A 17,293-nucleotide genomic window follows, 5' to 3' on the forward strand; every position below is an offset into this window, starting at 1 on the left:
TAGCAGTACTTAATCAGCAATTCACTACTGACCTTGGCAGCATTACAAGAAAGGTATTTGCACAGGGATGGAAAGATTTTAAATGACTTATACAGTGAGTTGGATGCAAACAGGCTTTTCTTTAAACACCAAGCATGCAAGTCCTTAGGCCAGTTAATTTTTTGTTAAGAGATTTATCGGTAAAGGAAACTCCTGTGTATCTGCAATGATTTTCTGCTGAATAGAAACTCAGGCTTCAGAAAAATATTTCAGAGCAAGGAATTGAGACCAGAAGATAGTTATTGCTTTTAAAGGAAGCCATTAATATGCGATAATGCTATTAAAGCTCTAAAAACACTTCCTCTGCACTGCCTGGGGTGACTGAGGATGGACACTAAAGGAATGACATTCACCCCACTGACATTCCTGGCTGCTTGCCAGGCTGCCTCTGCCCTGCACACCCCCACCTACAGGAGCCACTCCCTGCAAGGTAACACACACCACACCAAGATCTGGAAATGGTTATTTTGAGCCTAGATTTAGTGATTAAAAAGCAAGGGGTCTTGCCCTTGTTTCATTCTTTAATAGGGAACATCAGCAGCACAAGCCATGAGTGTACAGCTCTGGCACCTCACCAAAGACAAATAAAGGACAGGTAATTTGCTGGCCCAGCCACACCACTCCTGCTGCCTTCAGCAGGACTTTTTCCATGTTTGATTAAGTGTGACCTACTAGTTTGGAACAGAGACGTGTTTGCACATGTCCCACCGAAAAAACTCACACAGCTACTGTGATATGAAGTCCAAGCTCTTCCTTAAGCATCAGAAAAAGCCAATTTTATGCAGCTACCTGAAACTAGTGCCAGGGAAATAAGAACAGAATCCTTCTTAACCTCTTAGCAAAACACCCACAAACCCCACAGTGCTCCACTTCAAAAGTCAATAACACCACGACAGTGCCCGCCACGCCCCAGTCCTGGCTCCAATCTCCTCCCTGCACAACTCCCAAGAAATGGATTTCCTCCTTTCCCATGGTTTTGCCACTGCAGGAGTCTCCTCCTAAAGAGCACTTAAACCTGCCCATTACAGTGGTGTGGCTGCAGGTAGCTTTTACTGAAAGAAGATAAAAAGGAATCCAAGTCTTGAGGTACAGATGCTTTAAAACAGCTGTTTATTACTACAATGAATCCTTAAAACAAAACCACTGACTTTTACTGGAAACAATGAAAGTGCAAATGTATTTTGACATTAAACTTATGAACATTTCATTAAAGTGGGTTGACACTTTGAGCCTATAAACACCTTTTTTTCTTTTTTTTAAACAATAGCAGCTGAACACTTTAGTTTAATCTTTGGTCTGATAATTAACCAGCAAAAAAATAGTTGTACCAAGAATGTCCATTGCAAACAGACACTTCAAATTTACATTACTCTGCAGAAATTCAAAATCAAAGGAGGAATGTTTTCAAGATATTTGGTCAGATAAGAAGAAATGGTGTATTTTAGAAATACACATTTTTCAATACAAAAAGAAGTCACATATATGCAACTTGGTAGTGGAGCTAAACAGGCATGACTCCTCTTCCCAATCAATGTTCCATAAAAACAACTTCATTTGCACAGTCTTTGCAAAATTATGTTGTAGACAAATAACCAAGCACCCACATTAGTTCTAAACCACACACTTTTTCTGCTGTGCTTCTGTTCCAGTTTATACACTCAAAGGCTACCATGCTCAGTCCAAGATACATTGTACCAGTTACAACCTTAAAAAATACATACTCATAACCTTGTTCTGTGCACAGTATCTGTGGGGTGGGAGAAGGCAAAAGGCCCACAGGATTACTCATGTAGGTCAATTCTCTGTATGTAACTCTTGCAGATAAGGCCCTATAAAAGTTCCAGGACGTTGCAGGTATCAGTGCTGTCATGTTTTGGTGGATGAACACCATAGCAGAACCCAACTTTTATCAGCTCTTTTTGTTGATCATACTCATGAATGATGCTTTACAGCAGATAAAGAAAATACACTTCATATCTCAGCTGTACAACAGAGTCACAAGTTAGTCTAAGAGATTTGCTCAGACCTCCCAATGGCACACACTGCCTTGCTGGCAGAATGCCCCCTCTCCTCCAGAAAGCTTGCCCAGCCCTAAGGTTGCACATGGAAGCATTTCCTCCCTTCACCAGCCATCACAAACTCAAGAGATGCCTTGCTGAGCAAACGCTCACTGAAGATCTGCCTACATGGCTAACAAACTGTGGGTTTGACTCACTGTTCAGCCCTGATGGATTCAATCACTTGGGAAAATATTTGGAAAATTTGTCAAAGCAAAACCCACTGAAATCTTTTTCTCCCTATGCTCCAAATCTGCTTTGCTTTCACTAGCTCTCCTCCATGGTCTGTTTGCAGTGTGTCTTCACTGAGAGTTTACTGAGAGCATTTTTACTGAGAGCATTCTCACTCACCCTTCAGCCCAACTTCCACTTTCTAAGACATTTATAATCTTCACCATCTCTCCTTGCCATGCATTTCCTGATGCAACTGTCTTTTCCTGGCATTACTACATTTTAGTGAGAAAGTCCTTACCAAGTCTAGTACAGATTTCCATGTATTGCAGCAAGATTAAATACACACCAGACATGCATTCCTTTTCAGAGATATGGATGCACAGTGATGTAAACAAACCACCAGCTGATGGGAGTGGTTATGATGCCAGAATTAAGAGCTAAAGGTTTTATGTCACGAGTTCAGGCACCCACAATACCCTGGACCTGTTCTCTAGTTCTTCTTTGGCCAAAGGATTCAAAGGCAGGCATTTTTTTCAAATACCAAGAAGTCTGCAAAAATAATACATATCATAGTCTGCTACCAAAAAACCAAAACAAAATACCAAGATAGCTCACTTAGCCTTAAATACCATGTGCAAAGAACATTGGATCAATACTACCTACACATACACTATTTGTAGAAAGAAGCACAGTGCTTCATATATAAAAATAAACCAAGTCGCGGGTGTGACCTAGGCTATAATTACCTGAAAACAGGACTGCAAGAGCAGTTAAAAAATACACAGAAGTAGGCAAACATCTGCCCAGAGGGTGTTTCCACCTAAAAAAATAGAAGCTTTTTTAAAACTTCATAGATTTTGAAAATGTTTGGTTTGTGCTTTGATGCATAGAACCATGAATAAAGCACACTGGTATCTCCACGTATGTCAGGGAGAGGAGGAAAATATCAGTAACTTCAAGTTATCCTAGAGCTTCCCTGAAGTCACACTTGGTCATTTATAACTCATTTCAGACTGCTCACACAGGACACAGTATAATGGGTAATAAGGCACATGCTCAGCTTCCTGAATGCCAGCAATTCAGCAACACATTTTGGGTCTTAATACATCAAACACTTGAGCAGGTGACTCAAAAAAGCAAGGATTTGGAATGCTGAATTTGCTGACACCCTGGGACAGGGTTTGCACATCAGGTTCCCATACACCACGTACCTCCACCAGAAACTAAGGACACTTAAGAGACCTGGCTGTGTTACAATACACCAGAATATTCCAGCAGCTGGGACATTACCAGGTCAGAAGTGGAAATTATCTGGCTGATGTTTACCGTCAGAGGACATCAGAATCCACAGCCTCTGACTGCAATGGTACCATGAATCAGTGCTTTAACAATTTTGAAGAACCCTGAAATACTTCATTTCCCCCTCCTCATAATAAGATAACAATTTGCACTACAAAATCCCAACAGGTTATTTGGTAAAATACTGCCATGATCAGACACCAGCTTAGGCAGTCACCCAAAAATCCCATGAAACTGCTAACTGAGGGCAGGAGGGTGCAGAAGGCAGCTTACAGCACTGAGGTTTGGACTGGTTTAAGGTTTGTTCCACACAGAAGAAAAGGGGGTGGGGGAATTTTATAATTTTGCTGTTGGTCCTTGAAGTAAAGCAAATTCTACAAATTTCTAAGCCAGAAAAAAAAAAACTTAACAGGAACCACAAACAAACCCCAGGGTATTTCATTAAAATATGGTTTTCTTCAGGATGATTCTAACATCAACCCTTTAACAAAATACTAATGCTTCCTCTGTAGCAAAATATACTGCAGCCAATTATCCTAAAAAAGAAGGCCTTTGTGAAAATAAAGTGCTATTTGGTTCCTGTATTTCAACCCTTCAGTGTAACCTTCACTTGAATACAGAAACTAGATTCTTCATACTATTACTGGAGAGGTTTCACTTTTTTCCTTAATTTTACATTAACATGCACATATTTCTATTAATCATCATGTATCCCATTACACAGGAAATCTGAAGCATGCCATTGAGCATTTCAAATTGCAATTAACACCCATGCTCTAGTGCTCATCACATTTTAAGAGCATTCTGGTACACGAGGGGGGGGGGAGGGTTGTTGCACCTAGAGGATTTTTAAATCCCAAATTGATTTTGTATCATAAATGTCGAGTTTCAGAAAAAGGTCCATTTTGGCACCAAGTTAACGTGGATTTCCAGAAATGCCAGTTTCAGCCTGCTGAAGTCAGGCTTGCTAGCAGTTGACTGAACATCACACTTCTCAACTAAGGCATTTCCCCAGAAATTTCACAATTTTCCCCATGAACAACCAACAAGATTGAAAAATAAGGATCACAATTTCACTAAGTCTTGGGTTTTGGTTTCCTAGTTTTTTTCAGGTCAGGGACAAAGCCACAGAACCACATTTCAATGGATCCCACCTTCCTTCAGCAGACGCGGGCTCTCGATGGTCGGGTGGGCTGGGAGCGTGCCTCGTCCCAGCAGTGACACCGAATCTCCTGGGCACCGAATCACTCTCCCGGTGGCTCCTGCCTGGCCTCGGTGATGTGTCGGCACGGGGTGGGCAGTGGCCGCAAGTACCGGGGGCTGCTGTACATCCTGATGACCAGCGGGGCCTGGAACCAGGTGTTGATCAGCTGGAAGGCGGCCAGGTCCAGCGTGGGCCCATCGAAGGCAGCCAGCAAGTTCACAGGGGTGGCTTCCTTGAGGAAGCGGGGCAGTGCCACAGCCTCGGGGAGGTTGGTGTTGCCCAGAAAGAAATGCATCAGCACCTGCTTGCGCAGGCAGTCCCTGAGGTACAGCACCAGCTCCTCCAGCCGCTCCACCAGGAACCGCTCATCCCAGGCCTCCAAAGGCCCCCGCAGCAGCAGGGAGAAGAGAGCCGTCTTCAGCACGTAGGAGGAGAGCACCCGACCCCACTGGGAGCAGAAAGGCTCCTCCAGGCTCTGCCCGCGGAGGTCCCGCAGGCCCTTGAGGATCTGCAGGCACTTGAGGTGGCAGGAGGAGGCCGGGGCCTGTTCCTTCAGCCAGCTCAGCAGCCGCTGCTCCTGCCGCGAAGCGTTGAGGCTCCAGAGGGCCTCGGGGGCCGGGGGGCTCAGAGGGCCCTCGGCCGGCAGGGCTGTGAGGTAGAGCGCGTCGCCGACGGGGATGGCGGGGATGAGGCGCACGGCCATGGAGATGTGGCAGCAGACGTAGTCGGAGCAGGGCACGATGTGCAGCGTGGGCGGACGCCCGGGACAGGCCGAGAGGCTGATGCGGCAGCGGTCCTGCAGCCGGTACCGCACGGCGCCCAGGCACCGCTGCAGGTGGCCCTGGAACCAGCGCAGCACCAGCCCGGAGGAGAGGTGGCTGCGGCCCTGCAGCTCGACGCAGAAGCCCTCGGCGAAGGGCCGGTAGCGCCGCGGCCAACCGGACCTCGCCCGCAGCCCGCAGACGAATGTTCCGCTGGGCCCCAGCCCGTCGGCGCTGCGCGGCTGCGGCTCCAGGTGTGGTGGGAGCCGGAGGGGCACCAGGATGTCGAAGCAGTCGGGGCTGCGCACCTTGTGCTGCTCGTAGGCGCTGCCGATGCACACGAAGTCCCCGCGCAGGCTGAGGGCCAGCGGCCCCGGCTGCAGCCCCTGCGCCTTGGCGGCTCGCACCAGCTCAGCCACGACGCGCCCGACGTGCGCCTTGCTGTGGCCCAGCACATGGGGCGAGAGCCGCAGCTGCCGCGTGTAGAAGCTCTCCAGGACGCTGCGCCGCGACCCTGCCGCTCCCGCCGCCCGGACCCCGCCGGGCCTGGGGCCGCCGCCGGCCGCGCCGCAGCACCGGGCGAGCAGGCAGCCCAGCAGCAGCAGCGCCGAGCCCTTGAGGAGCGGGACGGAGCTCGTCTCCGCCTCGCCCTCCCCGGCCGCGCCGCCCCGCAGGGCCTCGTAGAGGCAGAGGAGCGCGGTGCAGAGGCCGGTCACCACCGGCCAGAAGACCCGCACGTTGAGGGTGTAGACGGGCAGGGCGCGGCGGGGGCTCGGGCCACGGGGGTGGCCACCGCCCGGGTCCGCGGGCGGGGTGTGCCCGCCCCCGCCGCTGCCCCCCGCCTCCGCCCTGTTCGCCCCCAGCGCGGGCCGCGCCGCTGCCCCCCGCCTCGCCCCGCCGCTGCCGGCACGGCGGCCACCGCGCTCCCCCCTGCCTGCCGCCGCCGCTCCGCTGCCAGGCTTCCTCTTCCGAGGGAAGCGGCGCCGCGTCAGCCTCCGAGTGAGCTCAGAGGAAATGCCACGGGCGCCGGGCCCGGTCGCGGCGTGAGGGTCGGGGGCGTTGTCGGGCCGGGGCCGCCCGTGGGGCGGGGAGCGGCACCGCCCGCTCCTTCCTTCCCGCCACTGGGCCGAGGGTGCGCGGGCAGCGTCGGGCGCACCCGGGCCGGACCGAACCGAGCGAGGCCCCGGGCCCCGCAGCCCCTGCGGGCCTTCCCCCTGGGCAGAGCACCGCCGCCCCTTGCACCGTGGCTCCCGTAGCGGCATGCACCGGGCCCGAGAACTGAGTGTCAGTCCCTCCGTGGGCACCAAGCACACGTTTCCATGCTCCCCCCACTGCAACAGGAGATTTCACGTTTGGTGGTGTTTTTTTGGTGTAAAACTGGGTGTTTCTGTAACCACACGCGGCAGCAGTGCTTCCACCAGGGTAGCAGTGCCATGGCACAAGAGCCATGTTGCACATTTTTTCTCAAATGAAACCTTCAAAGGTCTGCACCACTGCAGGGGAGTCTCTCCCATTTGCAGCTCTGCTCAAGCATCTGGGTACCAAAGGGACAAGAAAGTTTTCACGGTTACTTCATCAGGGTGTCTGGACTGCTGCTGTATAAACAGCTGAATTGGCTGAAACCAATTCAAAAGCCTTTGTGGTTTTTTCTTGTGCCCAGATTACTCAGATGATCGAATGATTAAACCTGAGAAACAAGCATGTTATCCTGCTGCTGTAAGTCTTTAGATATATTCCAGTTACCTGAAGATGTGAAGAGAGCTTTTCAAATTTGGAGAAAAAAGAAAATCACGCCCTGTAACACCACATAGATCCAAGTCATTATGGTGATTCTATTTAGGACAAGACAACTTTATACAGCATTTGTCCATCACTGTATTTCTTGACCATAAGGCTGAATTGGCTCAGAAGTTCCATTTCTAGCAGCCTGTGCTTTTTTACACCCCAAGCCCTGTGTGTTTCACATGCCTTCAGGTTTTGCTACAGGCATACAGATTTTTCAAGACATCCTGTGTTCTCCTTTCATGCAAGGCTGATTTGATTAGCTGCACATGCATGCTTAGGAGACTGACAGCTACATCTGCAGGAGCTGGCACAGTCCTTTGAGCCTGTCAGGCAGCTGCTGCCCAGGGGGTGATGGAGAGCTGAGCATTATCACTGTGTTACCTGCAGTACAGGACAACTGCTGCAGCCTCCCAGCCAGCCCTGAGACCCTCAGGCTGAAGAAAATGCCAACATCTCACCAGCCAGTGGGACAAACCCAGAGCCAGCTGGCAGAAAGTGTGTGAGCAGCCACACCAGACTCACCAGTGCAAACACCAGCCCAGTACACGAGCCAGACAGGGCTGGTGCAGGCTCACTCAACCTGCAGAAGAACAGGTTGTGCACCAATAACCATGGCCTCAGAACCAGAGTGCATCCTCAACATTGATTTTTGCTACAGCTGTTTGAATTACCAAGTACTACCAAGCCCTTTCTCAGCCAGAGACAAGGGGAGAGCTGTAGATCCTGGGACTAATTGAAGATAGCCTATTGCCTGTTTTTCAATAACTTGGCTGCTTCAAGACTCTGAGCACAGGTGGGGTCTCTGGGTAAAATACTGAATATGTCAGAGGTGGGAGAGTTCACAGAGGGCAGAGATTGCTCAGGTGTTCTATCTGGACCTTACTTGGAAGGGACCAGTTGAAGAGCCACTCTTGCTGTTCACAGAAACTAAGGGCATTTGATGGCTGCTGTACCAGAGCTCAAGTCACCATAAACACAAAACTGTTTCCAGTTACCAAATAGCAACAGGCATCATTCCTCATTGCTCATCATTCCAGCACTACTGCAGTTATGCTCCAGGAGCTGTATTTACTTTGCAATTGATACAGTTCCTCCATATTATTACAGCTTTCTGTAGTTTGCATTTTACAACCCGTCACAGAGGGAAAGAAACAAACGATTTTATCTTGTCTGGAGTACTTTAGTCATCTTGTCACTTCTAGTAACAAGAGCACATTGAATGTGAGAACACATCACAGTGATGTGACTCACCTCTCCAGCATGATCTTCCACCACTTTTCAGGAGCTGGACCACATGTGACACATTTAATTTGGTGGCTATCGGATTTGTTTTCCCTTTTCTTTGTCTCCCAAAGAGGTAGCAGCTCATTTGTTCAGATTAAAATATCTATAAACTCCACTGCTGGCAAGTTATAAGGCTGATGCTCTTTGCTTTTTTCTTTAAAAGTAGTTTTCTTGTTCCTGTATAGAGGTAAAAACAAACAAAAATACGTTTATGAGGTTTTAAATAGCAATTGCATACTCTAGAAAAAATAATAGGTTGTACACTAATAAGCATGACCTCAGTCAGGACCAGAGACAATTCACAACACCAATTTTTACTACCATTGTTTAAATTACCTGTTATTTAAATAGATATTCTCTAAACACTTGCTTCAGAATGTCCCAGGATATCCTGTTCACTAAATAAGGAATATTGTTATACTTATTCACACGCAAGTCTGAGCTAAAAATAGATATGCCAGCGTATACAATCTGCATGATGCCTCCAGAGATTTGCAGAGGCAAAAGGCAGTGGGGGGTATATAACATCCATTAATGTTTCTCCACAGTTAGCAGTACTTACACAGCTGTGTAACTCACCTATTAATGCTACAATGTGCCAGACACCAAGAGGGAGGAAGAGCAGTCTGCACCAGGGAGCTCACTGTCTGAGAAGGCAGCAGAAAGACAGAAGGCACAGACAGGTGATATTTGTCTGGTGCTTTCATGATGTACCTGAGACACCAGGCTCAACCTTCCTGCCAGATCAGCACCTGCCCCAGGGAACCTCAGCTGCACGTGGCCTGTTGCAGGTGCAAAAGGGAACATGTGGGGACTCCTTCCTGCTCAGGTACAGCTGCTCTTCCACAGTGAAAGGTCAGGCTGTCAGCTCAGTGTCAGGCACTGCAAAACAATCTATAGCAGGGAAATACTGTAATCAGTTGCAAAAAAACTTACAAGGTTTGAAAGATCAGTTCACGTGCCAATCACAACCCTTCTAAGTATTTCCTCAGAAACAAAGCTGCTGTCACATCTCTTTCTCCAGCCCACTGGGTGGTCCTGCAAGGGAGATGCTGTCATCAAAATAAACACCCTTCACCTGCCATCCCTCTGACTCTGAGGCTTTATGGGGTAGTGTTGGTACAATACAAACTAACATGGTTGGAAAGACATGAATTCATTTTATGTTATGGACTAATGAATCTCTGCCACAGCAGCAGGGTAACTTGGAGAGGGTGTCTTGCTCCCATGCACAAACACCTGAGGAAAATCAGCAACCCAAGGACTGAGTAGAGCCAGACTTCCAGAGCACATGCATGGACATCAAGGACTATGGGGGTAGGGCTGTTACTACACATTTTCTCGTAAAATATTTTCTTTTTAATAAGTGGGTTGTTCTTGCCACCTCTGCTAGTCTGTTTGCTCACTGGCTATCAGCAGGGTGTAGTACTTCTTAATCAGAAAGCCTGTGAGCAAACCTGGCTGCTATAAACCACACGGAGCCCAATGCAGGATTTCCTTGCTGGAGAAGGATGTCTTCCAGAGTAATCCATACAGCAATCTCTTGTCCAAGCCTGTCTCTACTACAGACAAATGTCCTGGCTCTATGCTGCCACCAGCACCACCTGGCTTATGTCTGACTTGTCTCATAATGTTTTAAAATCCTCAATAACTTACAGTGCTTTGAAGCTGGTGTCAGCAGGGAACGTATGCCTACTTGTGGCACTGCCATTCAGGAAGCCAAGCTGATGTTTTTCTAGCTAAGCAATGAAACAGAAACAAACCCAGCCCTGCATTAGTGTCAGCTGGCAATGCTGAGCTGCCTGCCAAGCTGTGTGCATGGGAGACTGCCCTCACGTGTCCTCCAGAAAGCTGAAGCTGCTGGTACTGGGAAAAATACTGCAGCAGCATGGAAAGGAAACATCCTTCAGCAAGTGTGTGGTTGTCACACGGAGAGGCAATCAGCAGGAACTGTGAATGGGAATACCCTTAGGTGTTTCCATCAGAGATGTTTCTTGCATTAATAATGGAAACATGAAAACTCTCCGGGTCAAGATCATAAGCCTTGCACTTGCTCGTTCAGTATTTGATGTGATCCCCAGAGAAATGACAAGAGTCATGCTGCTCTATAGCTTCCAATGCTGTGCCTGACAAGCCCTGCTGACTCTCCCAGGGCAGCAGAGGTGGTTCACACCCTGCTGGTGCTCTCAGCACCCTGCTGGAGTCCGAAATCACCCTGCCCCATGCCTTACCAAGCCCTCAGAGTGTCACCCTGCCTGTGCAAGGCTGTCCCCAAGGCACAGGAGCCACACAGCCCTCCCCTTTCCCCACCACCCCAAGGCTCAGCAGAGCTCATGGCTTCGAGGACCCCTGGGATGGAGCCAGGTAGCTTGAAAAGCATCAGGTAGAGCCAAATCTTCCATCACGTGCTGGTTTAACTAGTTTAATAAAAAACAGTTTAATACCAATCTAAGCAAACCTGGATGTGTGTGTATTCAAGTGTAAATTTAATCACTGACTGAAAAGGTTTGGCTTAATTAATGGTAAGTCACTTAAACTTGGATTTGCACCATAACTTGCTAAACTAATGAAAACTGATCACCTAGCTGAGCCCTAATTTGCTGATTAAAGCAGAGTAATTTAAATGAGGATTGTAGTAGTTTCATTTTACCAGTTTGGAGTTATTGTGCTATTTGATTTTAAAATCAATTTAGCAAGATTGGAACATTTTAAATAGGTCTGGATCTTTAATGCCTGTTTGCTAGTGAGGAGAGGACTTCAGAGAATCTAACACGGGTTTCAACTTGCTAATTTGTGCTCATGTTATTGGAACACACTTTTCTCTTTACTTCCCAAGGAAATTATGCTGCTTGTCTAGCACTCCTCCAAATAACTTTGCAATCAGTTTGATTTAGATTAGCCATTGGGAAAGAGAGCAGAAGTCAAAAACATTAATGTATGCAATTTCATAAGAAAGATCCTGTTAAGGTTTTCAGGCTGCAGCAGGACCTCAGCACTACCTGGCCACTTCATTCCACTTGAGAGCAACAAAGCCAAAAAACCTCATTGGCTGCTCAGAGAATCACCTGTTAATTTTTACATTTAAAAATATAAGTTTTCATTAAGCAGATTAAAACTTCCCTAACTTTTACCACAATGTGTATAAATTCCATCTACCACCAGCTGTGAATTTATCCTGGCAGAGTCTCAAGTTGCACAGTGAAAACAGCTCCTTGGTGATACCTATCACTTTAACCACAACAACAAAATTTAAAAAGCTTCTGGTTTTTGTAAACCAGTACAAGGGAGTTAATGAAAAGGCCTCAGACTCATCCCACAGCTTCCACCCAGTGTCAGCAGCCCCATGCTTGTGTCACTGATGGTTTTACAGAGCGGCAGCAGCCACCTGCCCTCCAGTGACTCTTGATACCTGGTCTCAGCTATAAGCCTGCCTGGCCTCTGTGTCTTTCTGGGCTTTTGTACCCCTAAGATTGCCACAAAATGAGAGAAGGGGCTTTGTACTTAACAAATAACCTGCAGCAGTGAGCTGCAAAGATGAAGCTTTGGCACAAAGCGCCAAAATCCAGCATGCAGAATCAAAAGTGAGCGCACGGCAGGGAACAAGTTCTGTTCCCTGCTTACAGCCTCAGATAATGAGATGATCCTGGCTCAGCTGACACTCCTCCCAATGAGCCTGGGCTGAATCACCCACCAAGGGGAAAGGAGGGCATAAAACAGCGTGGGAGGAAACCTGAGGGAGGATCAGTCTAGGGAAACCCGCTTATCAGGACTTAGCAATTAGGGGAGGAAAAGCTGATGCTCTGGCTCACAGCACCTGTTCTGCAGGAGCTGGAGGGCAGGAGTAGATCTAGGAAGCCTTGTCCTAAGCCCTTGCCTTGCCCTGCCACTGACAGAGAGGGGAAAACCTAATGGCTCGGAAGGACATGAGCTTGTAGAGAAAAAAATGCAATCCAAAACTGATAAAGGGCCTGGGCCACCCCTGTTTCTCACCCCAGTGTTCACAGAGGGACTGTAGCTCTGGTCCTTGGGCTCAGGACGGTTTCACGACACCAGACCCTGGTGGGAGCAGTTCCCAGCTGGCAGCATCTCCATCAGGATGTGCCATCCCAGTGACACCAGCACACAAGGGAAGTGTCCTCTGCACTGCTCCTGGCCCCTCTGATTTGGGTGGAAAGATGCTGGGGGGATACTTCAGGCACTGCTCATCATCACTTGAAATGAAAACCCTGCAGCACAGTGCCTGATATAGGAGATGTCTGCATGTGCAGTTTTTTAAACCATGCCTAAAACTCCAGCCTCACTCATACAATCTTCGTGCTCCAAGGGAAATTCTTTACCTGCTCAACAGCCCTCTGGGGACCAGTATTACAGAGCTGGAGCCTGAAATCCCACCCAGGCTAAACCCCATCTCTTCCCAGCATCCTCCCACACCAATTTCTCAGGCTCCAGCCCTCTAACCAAGATCAAACATTCCACAGATCAATACAAAGCCACACAATTACTTCATTAGTGAGACAGCAAGTGCAGCATATACCTGTCTTTGTTTAAGGCCAGTCAGACAAGCTCATTAAATGACAGCTATTTTTACATCTGGTGTCATAACTTCCCTTATTATTACAATCCCAACTGCTTGAGCAGAGGTAGGATCATCTTTCATGTTCTACATAATTCAATTTAAATCTATTTTCTTGATCTACCATACAGAAGACATCATATTCACTCCCTGGAACTGTAAACAGGAGTTATGCTTCTCATCTAACACAGGTACCAATGCAAAGCAAACCCACCAAAGCAACAGGAACCACACAGCCTCACATGTAGGAGACTGAAATTAAACCCATGCTGCCTTTACAAGAGACTGGGTCACAGCTACATTTTGTTTCTTACTTTACACCCAGGAATATGTCCTGTCTCTTGTTACATCTGTCATCTCTGAAGCAGCAGCTGCAAATGGAGGTGGAGAAGAGTGAAAGCAAAAGGTTTTTTAATCTTATCTTGACATGTCCATGACCTGGCTGAGTGGATCTCATCTCCTTCCCTAGCAGCAGGGTCACTGATGCCTCTGGGATTGTCACTGGTCCTCTCTGAATGACAAAGAACATCCTTACACAAGAGGACGTAAGAGTTGGGGAAAGCACAGGGCAGTAAAAGACCATGTAGAAAGTAAAACAGACTCAGACACTTTTGCAGCATCCCATGCTGGGGACCGTGGAGCTGGCACTGTAGAGCAGAGATGTCACCATCACCCTCACAGCAACCTCACAGGAGCAGAAAAAAAGTAAAAAGGGAGATTCCTGGTGGCCAAAGAATGAAAAGCTTGAATTGATAAATAAAGAGGAATGCTTTCCCACCCCAAAACAAGGCTTCTGCTTTGATGGCAGCTCTGCAAACAACAGAACACTGTCCTGCTAGGAATTTCTTATTCCCCTCCCATCTCTTTGCTCCGGCTGCTGTGGGAGATGACAGAAGCTCAGATGCCTCAGGCTCAGCAAATCCCAAGCTCTCTCTGAGTGCACTTTGATACTGAAAGTTAAACACTTGAAATGCCCATACCTTTCACTCCACTGTGGTTACAGCTTTTCTGGGATCTGATCTGAGGGAAGCTTTAACAGCTCATCTCTGCAGGAAGATTTTAGTCGCTTAAGAAGAAGGAAATACTGAGGCTTGCAGCTGAGCTCACCAAGAGATTTCAGTTCACACGATTTCAGTACCAGGCTTTGGCTCTGGAATAAATAATATTCTCTCTTTCTAGATCAGTTTTTTGTCAGGTTTAGGAATTATAAGCCTAGGAAATTCATTTTAAACATGATTCCTGAACATATTAGAGTACAACTCATTATTCATGAGCACTGAATGCTTAATTTGATTTATTTCCCTAGGTTTAATGAATCATTCATGGACTTTTGGGTATTTATATTGCTTGAAGCTGTTCACCAAACACTTTGAATGAACAATTTTGAACCAGCAGGTCTCTTGGACACATTTTGACCCCAGTATCCTCTGTCCATTGTAGCTTGTGCCCCAGTTTGTGCACCCCAGCAACATATAGCTGCATAGGTACCAAAATGCTGATTTAGCTCCTTAAATAAATGACTACATAAGTAGTAAGATTAATCAAAGGCAGGTGTTTGAACAAAGATTAAGTATCACCCAAACTGCCAGCCAGCAAGTCCATTTACACCCTGTCCATTGATCAAAGAAGAAAAAAAAAAAAAAACAGAAACAAAGATAACTTGAAGATGCCCACTACAACTACCACCAAAAAGCTGGCAAAAAGCTGGTAAAAAATATACCCGGATCAAAATATGCCTGATCAGGGCACAGTGATCTGGTATGGGATAGTTTGAGGGCAGGTAGGTTGTCTTCTCCTGGCCTCCAGCCACACTGCAGGTCACTGTAGCACCATGAATCCCCTTTTCCTCTGCCCCAGGGAAACCCAACTCCTGCTCCCCCAGAGCACACCCTGTGCCACTGCTCAGCAGGATGGGCTGAGAGGCTTCCAGTTAGGAAAGGCAGAAACATCTCTGTGCAGTCTGCATCCCAGGAGAGCCCTGGGGAGCACCCAGAGGGCTTGAAGAGGTGACTGGGAAGATGGTCTTGCTGCTCTCTGAAATGTAAATAATGGCTCCATCTCCAGCACCACCAACCCAATTCTCACCTCCCCAGGCCCAGTTGATTCCAGAGCTGAACCCAGCTCATTGCTGCTGGCCACAAGAGGGGCCATGGCAGCTCTTATCTCTGAATGCTCCATCCAAATAAAAGACACATTGGCTGCTCCTCAGCTCAGCAGAGATATCCAGCATTAACAGAGATGCAAATACACTGACATGTATTCACAGATACTTTTTCACCCACCCATCCATCAGCAGCATCAATTGCTATGACAGTGCTTGCACTTGTAATTCATTCCCTTCAGCACAAGAGTTTGATTCTTTCTGTAACCCCTGAAGTGGAGCAGTGCTGGGTACAGAGCACAGCTGGGCTCACCCAGTGACCTACTGCAACACCTTATACAATTATTTTAGAAGCCAAAGACAGCAAAGTCTGTGGAAAAATCAGACCCTACTTCTGCCCAGCAAAGCAAAGAAAAATGAAACACCTAAAATCCATTTAAAGAGTTGCTTGATTTAAGGCAAAGACAGATACATGGTGGCTACAACTTCTGAAACCTCACAGTATGCAAGTCCAAACAAAGGGGTGAGAATCAAGGGCATGGGTCCAGTTCCAGAGACCAAGTGGACTTTGATCCACTTTGGTTCTTTTATTCTCAACAATAAGCCAAAGAAAGCAAGACAGGTACTGAATCAAGTCCTCAGTGGGATGTTGTAGCAATTTCAGGTTGTTGGCTGTTGACATGAGCAGCAGATTAATATCTTGGTGTGTTGGAGAGCTCAGGAATGACTGAGAGCTGCTGAAGATAAGCAGCATGAATACTGAGTAAGAGAAGAGTGGGGCAAAACTACTGCCAAATGCAACAAAATTTACCAATGGTTTCACAATGTGGAGGAATGTTCTCTAGAAAATCTCTATTAACCTCTGCTTTTGGCCTTATGCTACATTTTCACACCTACCACATGCAGCCCAAGTCTATAATTTATTCTGTTAGTTTCTCTTGGCTGTGATGGTAAGACTTTGTAAGTGAAATGTTCAGGTTCATTTTGTTATTGATTTGTTTTTTAAAAAAATTCAGAAAATCAAGGGCATTAGAGATTTCTGCTGATTATTCTTAACTCAGTACAGCTCAGCCTGAAGGAAGATCTGTACAAGATGATGCACAGAGAACATATTATAATACAGCTTCTAAGAACAAAGACTTCATCAGTCTCACATGGGTTTTGGTAAGTGCAGGGAAGATAAAGACAGAAAAATATAAACATGGGTTTTCTTGTTAATACAAAGTTACTGAAAACAAGACACAGGGCATTCACCTCTGTCAGTGGTGAACGTTATTTCTGTTTCAGTGCCAAGTCTATAAAGACGATGAATCAACTGCAAAGAAATATTGAACCATCAGGTCACTCTACAGGTCATTTCTAAGCAATGGCTTCATGTAAGTTGTTGGTTTTTTTTTACCCCAACACTTCTGCAACACCACACCCAAGCAGTGCAGCAGGCAGGCCCAGCTGGCTGTCTCAGCAGTTCCCAGCCATGCACACTGATGTCAAGGTTTAAGGCTGAAAACCAGGCCACACCAGGCCTGTTCCATTTGGGATTTTTCCATGGATTAAGCAACACCCCACAGGAAGGCTCAAGGTTACTGACACCTGCTTGCCAGGATAATTCTTCTTACTGGTCACCAACCTGAACCATCCAGTGAGTGTTAGGGTTGGTACCACCTCTAGTACCAACTGGAGAGGAGCATATGTTCCAGCTTGTGCTGTTCTGGTACTTTGGGCTGCAAGTCTCTTTATTTATGGCAAATGATCAGCAAACACAACCAGCTCGAGAGTCTGTCTCTAAACACATGTATCTGTCATCTTCCTTTGCAAGGCTCAGCTCCCTGAGAATTTCTCATGGATTATCCCTCTAAACATATGCCTGTGTCTTACCAGATTCTCACAGTTTGTGTAAACAATAGCACTTGTGACTCTTAAAATTGAGATATAATTATTTCTCATTAGCAAGTATTGCTGTAATTTTTGGGTGGGAGGAACTGAAAAGCAGACAGTTGTAATTTTTTTTTTTTTTTT

General features: G+C 47.0%; 1 protein-coding gene across 1 annotated transcript; it reads right to left on the reverse strand.

Moving 5' to 3' along the window:
- Nucleotides 1-1,154: 1,154 nt before the first annotated feature.
- Nucleotides 1,155-6,796, reverse strand: ITPRIPL2 (ITPRIP like 2). The gene has a single exon (XM_030460032.1). It carries the CDS (start codon nucleotides 6,794-6,796, stop codon nucleotides 4,814-4,816), a length of 1,983 nt encoding a protein of 660 aa, XP_030315892.1. The 3' UTR covers nucleotides 1,155-4,813.
- Nucleotides 6,797-17,293: the final 10,497 nt, after the last annotated feature.

This window comes from Calypte anna, chromosome 14 (assembly GCF_003957555.1).
Source record: "Calypte anna isolate BGI_N300 chromosome 14, bCalAnn1_v1.p, whole genome shotgun sequence".
NCBI lineage: Eukaryota > Metazoa > Chordata > Aves > Apodiformes > Trochilidae > Calypte > Calypte anna.